Source organism: Microtus oregoni, unplaced genomic scaffold, assembly GCF_018167655.1.
Source record: "Microtus oregoni isolate MIOR12 unplaced genomic scaffold, Mior012 000007F_ref0000211, whole genome shotgun sequence".
NCBI lineage: Eukaryota > Metazoa > Chordata > Mammalia > Rodentia > Cricetidae > Microtus > Microtus oregoni.
In genome coordinates, this window is record NW_024543066.1 from 52454036 (window position 1) to 52471977 (window position 17942).

The 17942-nt window shown below is 47.7% G+C and overlaps 2 protein-coding genes across 3 annotated transcripts; one reads left to right on the forward strand and one right to left on the reverse strand.

Moving 5' to 3' along the window:
- Positions 1 to 1996: 1996 nt before the first annotated feature.
- Positions 1997 to 13261, forward strand: Gpatch4 (G-patch domain containing 4). Its single transcript, XM_041656315.1, has 8 exons — positions 1997 to 2294; positions 7703 to 7833; positions 8230 to 8303; positions 8400 to 8492; positions 8587 to 8673; positions 11174 to 11256; positions 11516 to 11566; positions 11754 to 13261. The coding sequence occupies exons 2-8, from the start codon at positions 7704 to 7706 to the stop codon at positions 12553 to 12555; spliced, it is 1320 nt and encodes a 439-aa protein (XP_041512249.1). The 5' UTR covers positions 1997 to 2294; position 7703; the 3' UTR covers positions 12556 to 13261.
- Positions 13262 to 13263: 2 nt separating this feature from the next.
- Positions 13264 to 15317, reverse strand: Naxe (NAD(P)HX epimerase). 2 transcript variants are annotated; one of them, XM_041656316.1, is made up of 6 exons: positions 15113 to 15317; positions 14916 to 15024; positions 14702 to 14812; positions 14506 to 14619; positions 13730 to 13877; positions 13264 to 13514 (listed from the first exon to the last, which is right to left on the reverse strand). In XM_041656316.1, the coding sequence occupies exons 1-6, from the start codon at positions 15274 to 15276 to the stop codon at positions 13312 to 13314; spliced, it is 849 nt and encodes a 282-aa protein (XP_041512250.1). In that variant the 5' UTR covers positions 15277 to 15317; the 3' UTR covers positions 13264 to 13311. The 2 variants fall into 2 exon arrangements, with proteins under 2 accessions (XP_041512250.1, XP_041512251.1); XM_041656317.1 differs by lacking the exon at positions 14506 to 14619.
- Between the last annotated feature and the right edge of the window lie 2625 nt (positions 15318 to 17942).

Below are 17942 nucleotides of genomic sequence, written 5' to 3' on the forward strand. Positions count from 1 at the left end.
GCGCGCACCTTTAATCCCAGCACTCGGGAGGCAGAGGCAGGCGGATCTCTGTGAGTTCGAGGCCAGCCAGGTCTACAAGAGCTAGTTCCAGGACAGGAACCAAAAAGCTACGGAGAAACCCTGTCTCAAAAAATCCAAAAAAAAAAAAAAAAAAAAAGAAGGGGAAAATTTATAAAGTTAGATATTTGTAATTATATTTAGTTGTTTTAATTTTTATATATAAAATTTTCTTGATTATTTTCCATTTGTTGTAAGAAAATTTGCCAAAGGGAAAGTGTTAGGCTTCAGCCAGTCCATATAACAGCATCACCACTGCTGCAGGGCTGAGCTCTCTCATAAGCCTAATCACATACAACAGCTAGGAGGATAGGAGGAAAGACTGGCTACTCAGGTGAAGAGCTGATGACCTTGTCAGCCTTGAAGCCCAGTTGTGATTTTTTTAATGTAATATATATTATGTAATATATAAGAAAAAATGTATGTATAGGTAAATGTAATATATATTTTATTATCTATATTTTAAAGTGTGTGTGTGTGTGTGTGTGTGTGTGTGTACATACAGCGTTCTGCCTGAAGGCTAGAAGATCTCATACAGACAGCCGTGAGCCACCATGTGGTTTCTGGGAATTGAACTCAGGACCTCTGGAAGAGCAGCCATAGCTCTTAACCTCTGAGCCATCTCTCCAGTCCCAAGTTGTGATTATTTTAATCAGGCACAGTTGAAATTATTGAGTGATTTTTTTTTAAGACCCAGGGTCTTTTTCATCCATAACCAGTTGGTGTGTGTCTGCAGATGGAGGCAGACAACCTGAAAAACACAACAAGTATTTTTTTCTCTTATGAGAACATTAAATTGCCAATAATAACCTACAGACCGTCAAACAGAAACCATAAAAACTCAAGCAAGACTATCTAGTCTTGTGGTTAGAATCAACTAACACAAGGTAAAAAGGAGTTCCAAGAGCAGCTTCAGGTCATACATCAGGGACTTTTCCCAGACAGAAAAACATGCCTTGCATAAAGAAACTTGCTGTGCATGCCGCCGCCATTCTGAAGCGGGGGTCCTGGACTCGTTGGCTGTCAATATTGCTGCAATGCCTGGCTCTTCGTTGGGGCAGAGAAATGGAGGGCGCACGGGGGGGGGGGGGGGGGGGGGGGAGGCAGGAAGATGGCTGTCCTGTTTCCATTTTGAAGTTCTGGATCCATGGTTCCCAGAGTCACTATTCCCCCTGTGTTATAAGCTGTCACAGTTGAGACATAATCTTTTTGTCTGTTTTGTTTTTCGAGACAGGGTTTCTCTGTGTAACAGTCCTGGCTGTCCTGGAACTAGCTCTATAGACCAGGGTGGCCTCGAACTCACAGAGATCCGCCTGCCTCTGCCTCCCAAGTGCTGGGATTAAAGGCGTGCGCCACCACCCGGCATAATCTTGACTTTATGACTCATTTCCCAAGGACTCGGGGAGGCTTTTGGGGGAAGGGAATAGAAGTTATTTAGTCCGTGCTCTGGGAGAAGTTGCAAAACCGAGTTGCAGGGATCAGACGTATTAGGATGTGTTGGGAATTATGTGGTGGGAGGAGTCTCAGATCCTTCTCCCTTCTGTCTTATGAATTTATCTAAATCAATTTAGATATTAAAATAGATTCTTTCAAACTGGGCCAGTGGTGGCCATTGTCCAATTGAGGCCAGATTTGGACTGGGAGCTGAACAAGTATGGCTAATCTCAGGTCTCCTAAATGGAGATTTTTTTAGATTAGCCCATATAGACACTAAGGATGTGTAATTTGGAACCCAGGGTCGGTGCGGAACCAGACATCTGGAGGCATTCCTCGGGTTTCTGATAGACCAAAGGTGCATGGAAGGTAGGAGGGGCGTCCCCAGACGAGGATACTTTTAAGGAGTCAGGTTCTCCCAGGCTGTGGAAAACTCTCATAACTTTCACCTAAGTAAGTCTTGCAGGCGCTGGGGAGAATTCCTGGGATTCTCGATTGAGCAAGCTTTGTGTGTGGGAAGCTCCCAGAAGCATCGACCCCGCAAGTCTCAAGATGATATAGATCGGTCCTTCCCTGAGCCTCTGTGGCCTAACGAGGGACCTGAAATCGGACTGAGAGGAGGACGCTTGCACTTTAGCCAGGAACTCAGTTTCCGTGGCAACCAGCTGGAAGCTTGGCCTCTGACAGCCCGGGCATCTCTATGGTTTCTGTGTCCTAGAAGGACCGAAGTGCACTTCCGGGAAGATGGCGACGCCCACGCCGGGCGTGACACGTGCTTCCACGGAGAGGATCGCGCACTGAAGGTAAGGGGTTTGCTTCCTCAGGGGCAGGAGCAAAGGCAGAGATCCGCCAGTAGTTCCACCCTGCGGACTGCTGCTGTGGAGAAAAAGACAGCGGCCAGCCTTTTAGGCTGCTGCAATCGGGTGGCTCTGGTCATCCCTGCAAACTGACTGGAGAGGGGACAGTGCCTCAGAGTGTGCTTGCAGCCTTCACAGATCTAGCTGCGTCTGCCTACGCCTGGCTATTCCTACTTGCGTTACTCAGTTCTGTCCAAAAACACTAAACGCGTTCTTGCTGTCAAGGGCTGGGAAATAAAAACGTCTCCGACTCCGGGGAGTATGATTTTGAATTACTGTGTCGAAGAATAGGATGTGGGAAGTCTTACAGAGAGAGAGCATAACAAACTAAGAACCCAAAAATAGCAGCTTCTGAAATTCCTCACTATCAGCCAATTTGGTTTCAGCGAGTAACTAAAGTTATCAGTGCCCGATTTCTTCTTCATAAATTACGGATAAAGAGTACCTTCTCCTACGATTGTTGGCAGGCATAGAGAATCCATGTGAAGCAGTTAAGAGCAGGCTGGTGTTGAGTCAGTGCACTACAAGTGTGGAGTATGATTGTTGTTGTTAAAATAATAAAATGATTTCTGAGAGGTTTTAAGGTGACCTCAGTATCTAAATTTTACTTGTGTTTCTATATCAAGAAGCAAGGTAGCAATTGGAAGAGAGAAACTGGCCGGTCTCTAACCCTGGCCAGCAGACCCTATCTAAAAACAAAACAAAAAAAAAAAAAACAAACAAGGGAGCGAAGGGGTAGGGCCACCTCACTCTTTCTGTCGCTGTGCTCAAGGTTCAGGTATCACTTGGGCTTTATATAACATCCTTTCTGGTGGAAAGGCGGATAGAAATGTGGTTTGTCCTAAATGTGCCTCCTCTTTATACGTGAGATGCCTGGTAGCCCCAGCCCCCCATTAAAAGGTTTTGTGAACTTTGCTGGCTTTTAGCTGTGCAGAAGTTGGAGAACGTTCCTAGCCACTGGAGTACATAGGGTATGTTCTCCCCACAGAGCAATGGTATCACTTGTATGGTACCTGGGAAATCACACGGTCTGTGCAGTCATAAGAAAGAGGATTTATGAGAAGAGTTTTACCTCGTGGGCCTCAACCCAAAGGGGTCTGGTTTTGAGAGCCGAACTTACTGTTTGTGTGAAGTAGGGTCTCACTATGTCCCCTTACTGGCCTGAAACTCAGTATGTAGATGGGTTGGCCTCTGTCTGAGATCTGCTGGTCTGTTTCCTGTGCACCACCACACAGGGCTGCCAGGACTGCTTTGCTTATTTTTTTTAAAGTTTATTTCTTATGTATACAAGTGTTTTGCCTGCTCGTATGTATGTACGTCTGATGCGTGCCTGCTGTCAATAGAAGGGTTTGGGGAGTTGTGAGCTGCCTTGTGCTTACTGGGAACCAAACCCTTTTCTCTTCAAGAGCAGCAAGTGCCCTAACCACTGAGCCATCTCTCCAGGCCCCAAAACTGTCATTCTATACATCATATAACTTCATTGTCTCTAACATTTGGTCCTTATCCTGTGCGTTAGTGTCACTGCTACGGAAAGAACTGCCACAGATTTAGTGGCTTAATTCAATAAATAAATAATAACTCTAAAAAGAATTTATATGTGTGGGTGTTTTGTCTGCTTGTATGTCTGTGCCACATGTGTGCCTGGTTCCCGGAGATCAGAAGATGTCAGATCCCCTGAAACTGAAGTTTGTGAGCTGCCATGTGGGTGCTGGGAATCAAACCCTGCTCCTCTGGAAGAGCACCCAGTTCTCCTAACACTGAGCCGTCTCTCTAACTCGGGGGCTGTTTGTTTGTTTACTTATTTATTTATTGAATGTGTGTATGGGCGTGCATGCATATGGAGGCCAGAGGTCAGCCTTAGGTGTAATGTCTCAGGAATTAACTGCCTGTTTTTTGAGACAGAGTTTCTAACTGTTTGGTTACACTAGGCTGGCCTAAAATAAAGCCCTGGAGAGTTTCCCCGTCTCCATCTCCCACACTGGTGCACACCTGTGCCTGGCTTTTCTTATGGTACTGTTGCTTTTTAAAGTCCTGTCTTACACTCCTGGCCACCTTTTACTCTTGGTATCTTATGTTGCTTTGGAGTTTTGTGTTCCTTGAGATTTGTGACTTGGGAAGTGGGTCATTGGTGGAATTTATTAAGTGGGCTGGAAAGGTGGTCAGGGGTTAAGAGTACTTACTGCTCTTCCAAAGGACCTGAGTTACTTTCCAGCACCACATGGTAGCTTGCAACCATTTATAATACAAGTTCCAGAGCATCTAGCAGCCTCTTCCAGTCTCTGAGGGCACTGTGTACACTTGGCACACATACATGCAGGCGAATACCCATACAACTGAATTCAAAGAGGTCTTGTTTCTAAAAGCATCTTTGTTTCTTCAGAAGTGTTTGCAATGTTCTGGAGGGCCTAGGCTGTTCTAGGGTTGAGGTGTTGTTTTCCTCTGCTAGACTGCTGTCACGACATCCATCTTGATCCCCATTGCTCCCCTGAAATTAGAATACTGTCTGCACAAAAAGTATCAAAGAGTAGGCCTGCTATGAAGTACAGCAATAGCCAAGTAAGTACCAATCATTTAAGGAAGTAATGGAACGTTGTGCACGGGGGGGGGGGGGGGAACTCGGGGGAAAACAGGTGATTTAGTCCTGGGTGGGCAGAGAAATTAAGGGAGGAAATATATCAAAGAAGGAATGGTAAGGCTGGGTAGGCCCTGCCTCTGGGATAAAGCTAACGGCTGACTGAATAACCAAGAATAGTTCCAGCTCCCAGGAGGGGGCCCTGGAGACCTGGTCGGTGTGTTCTTTGGGTATTAGAGGGGAATGTGCTGGAGGGAGGGTATGTAGGGAGAGTGTGAAAGCCATCTGGCCTTTGGTTGGCTCTTTAGGTTCCTTCCCAGACTCCCAGAAGTCAGCCTTCGGGAGCTAGTGTTACAGTCATGGTCTGAGCATTGTTTCACAGGTGGAGTCTCAGGTATGAGTTACACCTCCTTCAGGTTCCTGGTTGCAAGTGCTGGGCCTGCCTATGTTATTCTTGCATCCCTGGCACACTGCTCGACACGTGTGTTTAAGTTCCCTGCAAACTCTCGTCCCACTAGGTTTCCACACCAATGACTTCCCTGAAGTCTAGAGGCTCCTGTGTCACTGTGTTGCTGTTTCCCAAGAGTGCAGTTCACAGGAAGGACCCTTTTGAAATGGTGTTTACAGCTGTTCTATCTCTGCCCCCACTGAAGCACTCCCTTGTGGATTCTGTCTCACTCTGCCCTTTGAAGTGACTATTAAGGAATTACTATGGTACACTGCAGGTTTTCCAAGCCCCCCACCTCCCCGCATCTCCTACTGATGCAGAGCCCCTACTCGCTAGGAGCAGGGAGCGCCCAGATCACTCTCTGGATTTCTGTCTCCTGCTTTGTAAAGTTCTCAGTTTGCTGTTCCAGCTAGAAACATTCAGGTGTCCCTTACATCTTACATTTATTAAATACCCTTTTCCTGTTAATTCCTTGGGAGACTTGGACAGCCCATGCCTGGATGTCACCTGTCACCTTCTGCTCATCATTCTTAGACCAATATATAATGTTTAAGAGCATTTCTTAAAGTTTTTTGGACTCGGGGCTGGAGAGATGGCTCAGTGGTTAAGAGCATTGCCTGCTCTTCCAAAGGTTCTGAGTTCAATTCCCAGCAACCACATGGTGGCTCACAACCATCTGTAATGAGGTCTGGTGCCCTCTTCTGGCCTGCAGACATACACATAGACAGAATATTGTATACATAATAAATAAATATAAATAAATATTTTAAAAAAGTTTTTTGGACTCAATAAAGGGTATTTAGTAGACTTTAAATCTGATGAAAGTTTTGCCTTTTAGAGCTGTCTCTTTGAGACACTCCAGATTAACTCAAGTAGCCCCATTAGTCAGCTTTGACAGTTTTCTGCAGCCAGGGCGGTAGCACATAGTATTGATCCTAGTACTTGGCAGGCAAGGCCAGCCTGGTCTACAGAGAGTTTCAGGCTAATGGGGGTACATAGTCTCAAAACAGAAATCAGTTGTCTCCTATACCCATAACAGATGATCTTAGCACAAATTGACACTGGTAGTCTGTTCAGTGTTGTGTGCCTGCTTAACCGTTTTGGAGGCAAATTTAGTGTACAAGGTAGGTCCAAAAGGAGTATGTGTAACTGTAAAGAAATGCAGTTTCTCAGAATCATGCAATTTGGGCTGGTGTTCAAACTGCTTGAATGGGTCTTCAGGCAAGAAACCCAGGTCCTTTTTTCCTCACTTGTAGGATGAGGTTAACACCTATTGGACAGAACTATCTATGAAGTTGAAACATGAGGTGATTGTGTGTGACAGCCGTCTTTGTTTATTCAGTGTTGCTAGCATCCCCTTCCTAAGCGGAACAGTTTAAAAGGAGGCTTCTGAAACCTGAACCAGTAATTGCTATAGATGGTAGGCTCTCTTAAGGACCAGTCTCTAGCTCAAGATACCAAACACCTCATTGCTTTGTTTTTACAGGGTAATAATTTAGGGAGATCTTACAGACTCTGCAGACAGGCTTACTGGTTTAAATTCTCCATATGTTAGTTGTGTGACTTCTAGCGAGCTACTCATGATAGCTTACATTTTAATGTGTGCATGTATGTGTGTGCATGTGCGTGTGTGCATGTATGTGTGTGCATGTGCGTGTGTGCATGTATGTGTGTGCATGAGTGTGTGCATGTGCGCGTGTGCATGTTCGTGTGTACATGTATGTGTGTGCATGTGCGTGTGTGCATGCATGTATGTGCTGTGTGCATATGTGTGTGCATGTATGTGTGCGTGTGTGCATTGTATGTGTGCATGCATGTGTGTGCATGTGTGTGTGCATGTGCGTGTGTGCATGTATGTGTGTGCATGTGCATGTGTATGGAGGTCTGAAGACAGTCCGTGGACGTCAGTTCTCTCCTTCCACTAAGTAAGTCGCTAGGATCAAACTCAGGTCATGGGTTTGGCAGGAATAACCTTTACCCACTGAACCATCTCTCTGGCCATCACTTGCTATTGTCTAGGAGCCAAGGCCAGTGAATGGTACTGGGGATTGAACCCAGGCCTCACTCAGGCTAGACAAGCATTCTGCCTACTGACCACACGGTGCCCTTTTCTTTTTCACTCACTTAGGGTCTCAGATAACACAGGCTGGCTTCAACCTTTCTATATGGCTCTGGATGATACAAACTTCTGGTCCCCTTGCGTCTGTATTCCAAGTGCTAGGATTATACGTGTGCTGTAGGATGCTGTGGGTTGAAACCTGGGACTTTATGTGCATTAGACAGGTGCTCTGTTGTCCAGGCTGCGTCTCCAGGGCTTTCTTTCCCTATTCAAAGGATGGTACCACGTCTTCCTGGTGAGAATCTGAGGACAAAGACTCTGCCCACCATGAGTGTCACCCCAAAGGTCAAGAGTCGCGGGATGAAGTTTGCTGAAGAGCAGCTGCTAAAACATGGATGGACTGAAGGTGTTTTAGGGCCCCTTCCATATCCTCCCAACTCCCTTTCTTCTGCCCCATGTCGGTTCAACCAGAGGAGAAACTAGTTTAAAAATTTTAGAAGCATAAATTTTCTGACCTATTGGAAAAAGGAAGAATGGATGAAATTCTCATTCTTCAATAATGGGGGATAATGAGGTACAAATAGTTGGGCAGATTGGAGGAGGCAGTAGAAATACGACAGAAAAAGATCATCCTGGCTCAGATAGAGGCACTTGTGGCGCAGTGTTAGAAAGAACAGAGTGAGGAGATTCGGAAAGGTTCATAGTAACCCAGTGATTAGTGAAAGGCACGGCAGTTGGCCCAGGAGGACTTGCTGCGGGCTCAAGGCAAGCTGCAAAATAAACCACTCGCTGTCCTCTGCAGGCAAGGGCCTGGGCCGGAACGAGAATGGCATCACCCAGGCCCTCAAGGTGACGCTGAAGCAAGACACCCATGGGGTAAGCCTGGAAAATGACCAGCATGAGTGTGAGAGGGCACCCATGAGGGCTGGGGCGGTGCTCAGACTGTGACTTTCATTTATTATTTACCTGGAGGTGGGACATGACCCTGCCAAGGAGTTTACAAACCACTGGTGGAGTGATCTCTTCAACAAGACTGCAGCCAGCCTGGTAGTGGACACAGGGAAGGTATGATCTTGTCAGGTACACTGAAGAATGAATGTGTCTGGGGTGCCACAGGGAGGTACAGCATGCTGCTTTCTCAACCGATGCTTCCTGACAGGACGGAGTGCAGATCAGGCGTCTTTCCACGGAGACCACCCAGCGTAATCACCCCAAGCCCAATCTGCTGTACCAGAAGTTTGTGAAGGTACCAGAATGAGAGGTGCAGTTCTTTACTGGGTCCCTATCTCCCATGGGGCCTGATCCTTATCTTACATACGTGACCAAAAGGGTGAAACACAGAGTGCTGAGGAACCCGTAGACGGCTTCGAAAGGAAAAAACCTAACCCGGGCTTTCCAACTTCTTTACTGCAGCTGTAGAAAGCCAGCAGTTAGGAGCACAAACCTGTGCTCGGGGCTTCCTTCCCAAGCTTCTACATCTGTTGGCATCTAAACTCTTTGCCTCTGGTCTCAGTTTCCAGTACAGTTAGCTGACTTTCTACAAAACATCCGCAGGGTTCTTTCTGAAACCCAAATCGGATCATGATCCTTTTTGTTTTTCAAAATGATTCTCTGTGTAGCCCTGGCTATCCTGAAACTTACTCTGTAGACCAGGCTGGTCTCAAACTCAAGAGATACACTTGCCTCTGCCTCCCTAGTGCTGGGGTTAAAGGCATGCATCGCCACCATCTGGTTCCACCCTTTTTGACGAGATCGGCTTGAATGGCTGTGATTTATCCCTCTTGGCTCACTCCCACCTGTCTCTCTGGGACAGAAGCAGGTCTATTGCTTCTCCTTCAAGAAGCTATGTTCTCCCTCCTGCCCTTTCTCTGCCTGCTAACCGTTTCTTGACTTTCAGACTGAGATTATACATAAGCACCTTCTAGAAACTACTCAAACCCTGGCCTGAGCTATCTGTGGGAAGGGCAACATTTATCCCAACTGCTAATGTAATTACATCTGGACTAGATTCGTCTCATTCTTTTTTCTGTTTATTTTTTGTGCATGTATACATGTCCACACATGTATGGGTACGTGTGTGCAAGTGCTCATGCATGTATATGCATATAGAGGCCAGAGGCTGACACTGGGTATCTTCCTTGACTAAACTAGGGTCTCTCACTTGAATCCACCTCTTGCGTGCTGAGATTACAGGTGGGTAGCCATGCCTGACCAGCATTGTGTGGGTGCTGGAGATCCGCACTTAGGTCCTCACGCTTGCACATCAAGTGCTATTACCAGCTGAGCTGTCTCCCCGTCTGGACCCATTCACTGTCCTTCAACTCGGTCCTGAGCTACATGGCCCATAAAGGTTCTGTTCATCTACTAAACAAAACTACTGGGAATAGGAGTGCTGACTTTTTTGTCAGCTCCTGGCACCTACTCCACTATGAAAACTTAACTGGAAACACCTTTCCCTGCGTGTGCTACAGTCAGCCGTCTATGAGCCAGAGAAGCCCTGGCTGCTATGTCATGGTCTGGCCAGCCAAGACCTAATTGTTTCTCGAACCATAGGGGAGGCGTGGGAATAATTGAGGAACAACTCACATGGCTGTATCGGGAGGGAGTTTTCAGGGATCCCTCATGAAATCCTGGAAATTCACCCACGTTTATTCTCCAAACAGCTTTTATACCAAAACGTAAACTGAGGGGAAATTCATTAGCAGTCTGTTTCCTAGGTAGCGGGGAGAATGATTCAGGTCACTCCACACCTCTCTATGTCATTGTGTCACGTCTTCCTATCTCTGGCTGCTCTGTACGCCTGCTCTGTCACGCAGACTGTTAACACCTCCTTTCCCAGACCACCTCCTAAACTACAAAGAAGGAGCAGAGCGAGATTAGCATATCCTGACCTTTGTTTAGGATGGCCTCAGTTTGTCTGGAAAGGCCGGGTAACCACCTCCTGTGTGGCAGGTGCAAACTGTGGCCTGAAATTCTGACCGCCATACAGTGTAGAAATGTGGGCCTGTATAACATGTGCCTACAATCCACTCCTTCTTATTAATTTTAATAAAACCCGTGCTTCTGCCACAGGACAGATGATGGCATCTGCCTTTGGAAAACAGGCATCTTAATTATGTGAGCTCCTGTTTGAGGCATCTGGGGAGAAGCTTCAAACCCATCTCTGAACAAAAGAGATTAGGGGAGAGAGAGAACTTTTGGGTTCTGTGTCTTGGAGCCATACTTTCTTGTCAGGAGAAATCATAATGTTTTATGAATAATCATGCTCCTAAAGACTATAGTCTCCTATTTAAAGGAGAGGAGGATCACCTGAGTTGAAAATGGTTTTTCAGCTGGTTTAGAGCATCTCTGAATGTTTTACATTGTATCAAAATCTAAAATGTTGCCAGGCGGTGGTGGCGCACACCTTTAATCCCAGCACTCGGGAGGCAGAGGCTTAACAATAAATAATCCACAATTTAACATATCACAGCCTTTTTAAATCCATATTAATCAAAAGACAAGAAAAGTTTTTTTCTGATGGGTTTTTTTCTGGCCGCCATACAAAGTAAAACTATCAGCCCGTATAATACGGTCCTACACTGCTCCACTTCCCAATAACTGTGGCCCATCTCCTGCCCAAATTGAAATACACAGGCTGCACAGCTCTGCAAGGGCACAGTGGTGAGTTGTAGGGCTTCTTAAAGGGAGGAGAGTTGGTAACGGTGTCGTTGGCTTCATCCATCTCCATGGTCCTTTCCCTCCAGACAGCCACACTGACCTCAGGTGAGGAGAAGCCTGACAGAGCGAGCAGCAGTGATGACAGCCACAAGCCTCTGCCTCCAAAGATGTGAGACTGTATTTGGTATTGAGGGCATGTGGGAGGAGAGACCTTGGCATCTTAAGAGGATGAACAAGTAAGCCTAATACTTGACTGGGCTCTTCGAAGGGAGGTTGTCAAATTAATTAGACAGGATATTCTTTGTATTCTTAGTACTTCAAAAAAGTACCAGGTTTTGAATAAGAAATAGTGAAAATGTATATTTTTTAGACAGAAAAAAATCAAGCCTTTTCACCATCTGTTTGTGATTTGTCATCTGCCCCTACAGTCTGACTGATGAGATGCTACTCAAAGCCTGTAAGGGGCGAACAGCACACAAGTAAGTTGTGGTCGCCTTCTGGGTTTCCCATCTTTTCTGCCTATGCTTTACAATAGCCGGTGCCACCTCTCAATTATTTCCATTCCAGGGAAATAATTGCTGTTGTTGATGCATTTGTGTTTGAAGTTAGGCAGCTGCCCTCCCCTCTATTCCTAACTTCTTATGCTGACTTGGACCCATCTCTTAGGGCTGCCCGGATTGGGATCACAATGAAGGCCAAACTTGCTCGCCTGGAGGCCCAAGAGCAGGCCTTCCTGGCTCGGTTCAAAGGCTCAGAGGATGTGGGCACCTCTCAACCACAGACTGACAGGGAGCCCTCCCGAAAGAAGAAAAAAAAGAGGAAACAGAGAGAGGAGGAAGAGGCTGTAACACCTGAAAAGAACGTAGGTGAGGCACTTCTAGAATACACTGACCAGAGTGTTAAGAAAAGCAGGAAGAAGAAACGGAGGCAGAAAGAAGAGAAAGAGGGAATGGCTGTAGGAAGTGAGGAGGAAGAGGCTGAAGGAGAAAGTGGGCCTAGAGAGCTGAGCACAGTGCAGTCTGATCAGTCATCTAGGAAAAAGAAGAAAAAGAGGAGGCAGCACCATGAAGAAGAGGGGGAGATGGAAGTCTGTGATAAAGGAGGCAGAAATGTGACAGGCAGGCCAAAGGCAGGGGACAGTGGAGCAGGCATAGACCCATGGAGAAGCAGCAAGAAGCTGCAGCACTGTGGGGAGGACTTGGACACCCAAGATGAAGAAGGGAAGGATGGCCTAACAAAGAGAGAGAGAAAGGTCAGAAGAGGCAAGAAGAAAAGACAGAAGTGTCTTGAGGAGGTGGTCTTGGATGTAAGCGATAAAGATGATGATGGCAGGACTTGGGAAGTAGAGAATGAAGGTGAGAGAAGTCAGGCACATCCAAAGGAGAGAGCTGGCATCAACACTGACCAGAGAGCCAAGAAGAAGAAGAAGCCGAAGAGGGACTGGCGGTCTCCAGTGCAGCCCTGCTGATTCCTCTTCAGGGGTAGCCTGGGTTTGCCCCTCTGCAAGCAGCTAAGGAGCACTAGTCCGCTGAGGGGGAGACATTCCCTGAACAATGTCCTGTCCAAAAAGTACAGACCCTGGTGCCCAGCTAAAGGATGATGGAAGAAAAATTAGGATAGGAGTTTCTATTTGAAGAAGTGTCTCTGGTAAAAGTCTAAAAATGTAGACGTATGTGAAAAGACTGTTTTGTTTTTTTGAAACAGGATTTCTTTAATATAGCTCATGCTTTCCTAGCACTCAGAGATCCACCTGCCTCTACCTCGGCCTGTACCAATATACCCTGCAGAATGTCTTCATTTGTAAATACTGTGAAGATTAAGAAAAACATACATTTGGATGTATGAGCTGGGTTAGCCTTCCAGACTGCCTGTTTCTAATCATGATTAAATGAGGTCATTCCCAGTTAATATCATCATTTCCGGCATGTGACGTTCTGAAAACAAATTAGACAGCCCTTGGAGACTTTTGAAGAAGCTCTGTTACCTTCTTGGGGTCTCGCTACAATGCTAAGCTGAGTTTGTTTAGAGGTATCATCTACCTCCCTGCGTATCACAAACAAGAATCTTTCATTCCTGGGTATGGAGTTATTTTCCATTGCTTACAGACGCCTGGTCTGTTTTCGCAAACGAAGCGTAGCCTGCTGATAATTATTAATGCCAGAAGACTCCGGTTTGAAGAGAGATGGCACCAAGCCTTTATTAGAAACCTGCCCGCCCACCTCCCTTACTGTAGACGGTAGACACACTCTGTGTCAGGGTAGGATGGGAGGTTTAGCTGGTACTTCTTTTCTAGAGCAGGTGGTACAAAACGTCCCCCCAGGTAATGATACCGGCCAGTAAAATGGGCTGCAGACTTCTTGGGAGCTGTCAGTGAGATGAGTAAGTCTGGTTGGATTCCTCCAGGGTTTCCTTTCTCTACATCCCATCCTGAAGAGAGAAGGTGGTGAGGAAGTACTATCAGGTTTGGGTTTTCCCACAGGGTCAGCATGAACTCTGCTCCCCAGCCCTAATGTGGGGCATGGAAAGGTACATTCAGATTATTTTAGATCTGGTCTCTACTGTGGGTCAAGAATCCAGTCCTCTGGGTACCAGCCTGAAGACAGGTGGAACACCAGACCCCCACACCATCTGGGTCCCAGCACCTGAGGGAATGTCGATGCTAGCGATGGGCACAGTAAGTCCACTCAGGACACTCAAGATGCTGTGGAATGGCTCCCGAACATCACCCTTGAAGCTGAAACCAAAGATGGCGTCCACCACCAGTTCATACAGCTCATCAACCATCATGGGCTGTAGGGGAGCAGAAGAATGTCAGGAAGAATGTATTGTCATATAGGAAGGGCTGTCCCTGCACCCACAGACTACAGAGGTATGGAGATAATTGCTTCCTAAGGTGCAGACTGCAGCCATTCTGAATTCAGGCATATGTTCTATTCTGAGTGCCTGCCTGCCTGCTTCCTCTGGGAGGAAGGGGCTGACGGTGTAGGGAGCCTGAGCCTGGAAGCCAGAAGGGACCAATTCTGCCTTAGCTTTGCCTTGCTCTGATTCTGTGATTCTGGGCAAACCATTTCTCTGCATGTCAGTATCCCCATCTACATAGAGTAAGTTAATTCTTTAAGTTTCAGATTTCCCACCCCTAAATCCATGCGTCTACAGAAAAGGCGTAGGATGAGGCCCTGAGAGTCAGGTCTGTGATAACTGCACGCTGGGGGAAGACACTGACTGCAGAACAGGGGTGCCCGGAGCTGTTAGTGTTGGGAAGTGCTGGAGCACACACTATAGAGGGGCTCCTGCACAGCTGCTACTCGGAGAGCAACTTTTATGGCGGGCAGACATTAGGCAGGCCAGCTCGGTCTGAAAACATGAAGGGAAGGGCAGAGGCAGTACTTACTGGGGAGATGAGGTATAAGCCACCTACCTCTGGGGGCATCTCACTAAGGAAAGGAATGTCCATTTTCTGACACTGGGTCACTAGCCCAGTGAAGAGCGGCTTGTTAGGTCTTTTGGGGTAATAGATAGTTGGCTGGTAACCCTGGTTGGAAAGGAATGTAGCAATTCAATCTCTGATTCCAGACTGCTTATACCTTTTCACAAAGGCTAGCTCATATACTCACAAAAAGTTTGAGGTGTCGCGCGCAGACCAGGCCGTCCCCTCCATTATTCCCAGGACCACAGATGACCAAGACGGTAGGGTGACTCTTGGACATGGACGTGGGGGGATAAGCCTGAAGGCAGAGGCGCAAAGGGTCTGGCAGTCACGGCCCTCTGCTCCACCGCGGGAGGCCTCCCCACCCATGCCTCCCAAAGACTTTGCACCATGCCACCTACCTTGGCAATGGCCGTGGCACAGCTCAGCCCGGCCAGCTCCATGAGTTGATCCACGCTGAATTGGTATTTGTTAAATAGCTCCTCGTCCACGGCCCGCGCCTCCTCCTGGCTGAGGAAAGTCCTGGCCTGAGTCCGCCGTCGGGGCGCTGGGGGCGCGGCCTGTCCCGCCCCGCCCCCGTGGGAGAAGGTGGCCGTACCTCAGGTACTTCACCGCGGCGCTCGCCATGGTCTCCGAACCCCGGCGCGGCGTCCCCCACCAGGCAGGCCCTGCAAGGCACACACTCTGCTGACCTGCGACCCGGGGCAGGCGCGAGCCCGCTACCAGCAGCCCGACGCCCAGCAGCGCCCGCAGCCCGGACATTCGGCACGCTGCACTCCGCCCGGCCGGCGCATGCGCACGGCCTGCCCGGCCCCCAGCACCGTTTGCGTCTAGCCGTAGGTTCCGTGTCCCAGGCGTACCGCGCACCTTCGTTCCGCCTGGCATTCTCGCCTTTCCCCGTCGCTACAAGAGTTCAAGCCTAGGTACAGATAGGCTTTGTTTATTACCTAGCACTCTCCTCGAACTCTTCTGCCTGCAGCTTCCTTCGTGGGAGGTTGGCATTACACGCATGTACCATCGTGCCCAGCTCTTTTTTTTTTTATTAATTAAAAGTTATGGGGGCGGGAGTGAGGAGGCGCTATTGGCTGGAAATTTAGATTACTCGTCTAACTACAAGTCCAAGGTCTTATTCAGAACCTCACTAGCTTTATTTTCTGATTTCACTAGTCTGTGAGTGGCTTCACTTTTACATGTTACTCAAGACTCCTTACAGAATTGCTGGAGAAAATAAAATTTAGTCTTAAACTGTTTGTTTGTTTGTTTTTAGTTGGCTTCTGTGTAAAGTTTTTCCGGCCCAATAAGCCTCTCTACCGACACAATAATCCAAATCAGACCTAATCAAACTGAATTAGAAAAAACCTAGGTTTAATGGATGCCAGGTCCCGGGTGGCCCTCGGGATACCTGCAGCGTTACCCTAGGCTTGGAGAGGGTGATGGGAGTCACCACGTCTGGGCCGCGTCAATCCTCTGCAAGGTGAGTAGTTCGAAGGCTGGCACACTCTCCCTTGCCGATGTTGGTGAGGCTGGACCTCCATGGCGTGGCATAGAGGATGAGCCCACACGGGGGCATTGTGATTTCCAGTGTTCAGGTTGCTGGAAGATAGGGCATGGCCTCGTAGGTGGCAGAGGCCCAGGGCAATATCGTGCCAAATGGTCATTTAGGAGGATGGAAAAGTCAAGAGTTCCCTCTGGTGGCCACTGTGTCCCACTGTCAAGGTCATACTGAGGCCAACTCAGAGCATAGAGAAAGCCATTTGGGACAGACTGTACGGACGTCCCAATTCATAAAGATTTTGTAAAAGGCAGCCTGGGGCGATAGAGAATCCAACTTCGAATTGCAAGAGCCCATTTTAGAAGTCTATGCCAAATCTTGGGACTCAAGCCTGTCGCAATGCGTCCACTATGACAAGGTTCTTGAGTCAAAAGGTGGGAAGTTGAGGGGGTTCATGAGAGATGTGTGGCAAATGACTCTATCCACGTAGTCCACCTCAGCAAGAACCGCCTCGCTGCTTGCGCTGGCACCTGGCACAGAACAGCTGGAAAATCGACAAACATAAATGGTCCCTGGACCCTAGAAGCATGTACTCACAAAGGAGAACTCACCAAGACAAAGCTGATCTTAGCCTGGTGAAGAGCGCAACACGTGGGCCTGGGCCAGAGGGAAAACACCCACACACACACCATGGGACCTCCAAATGTTACGTATTTTCTAGCCCTACAAACCTCTGCCAAGGCAAATAATCTCAATAAGATCAAATCAGATCAAATTAAAATTACCCAGGTTTAAAGGGTGCCAGCACTCCCAGGTGGCCCCGGGGAAAACACCGGGAGGGGGATAGGAAAACCAAAATGACCACCTGAGAGGAAAAGCAGTAGAGACCACTGTTCATTCTCTGGGGGCAGTTTAAATAGCCTGTGGGAGTGGCTTGACCCTCCCTGGGGAGAGGTCACCATTTGGCTAGTTTTCTCGGAGGTGGAGTTTGGACTGAGGCAACTCCCAGAGGAGGGGACTTGGGGTGGAGTTCTTTGCCCAGTATTCCAAAAATGGATGCCAGGGGGCTGGGATGAAGCCCCCTACTCTTCGTATAAAGGTGCCAGGGAGCTGAGGTGATGTTTCTGACCAAACAGTCACCATTTGGCGGGCTTTCTTGGAGGTGGAGTCTGGACTGCGGCAACTCCCAGAGGAGGGGACTTGGAGTGGAATGTTCCACCCTAAATATGTTAGAATGGATGCCAGGGGGCTGGGTGACACTTGCAACCAAGTAGGCTGGTTTTGTTTTTGAGTGTTTCTGGTGTGGGCAGGTGCACATGAACTCAGGGACCCACAGGATCTCAGGCGGCCTAGGCTGCTCTTGAACTTTTGCTGCCAAAAATGTCTGATCCTCCTAACTTCACCTCCCACTTGCTGAGATACCAGGTCTGGGCCACAATGGCTGGCTCAAAGCTTGGTATTCTGAAGACCAAAACACAACCTGAAACTTGTTTCTTTGATGTAGATAGTATGTTGACACGTGCCAGGTGCTGACATGAACTACCTCAACTTCACAGCAAGTCTATTATTCCCATTTCAAAGGCAAGAAATACAACCTGGCCTTTGCTGGAGAGGTTGTGGAGAAAGGGGTACACTCATCCATTGCTGGTGGGAATGCAAACTTGTGCAACCACTTTGGAAAGCAGTGTGGCGGTTTCTCAGGAAATTCGGGATCAACCTACCCCTGGACCCAGCAATACCACTCTTGGGAATATACCCAAGAGATGCCCTATCATACAACAAAAGTATATGCTCAGCTATGTTCATAGCAGCATTGTTTGTAATAGCCAGAACCTGGAAACAACCTAGATGCCCTTCAATGGAAGAATGGATGAAGAAAGTATGGAATATATACATATTAGAGTACTACTCAGCAGTAAAAAACAATGACTTCTTG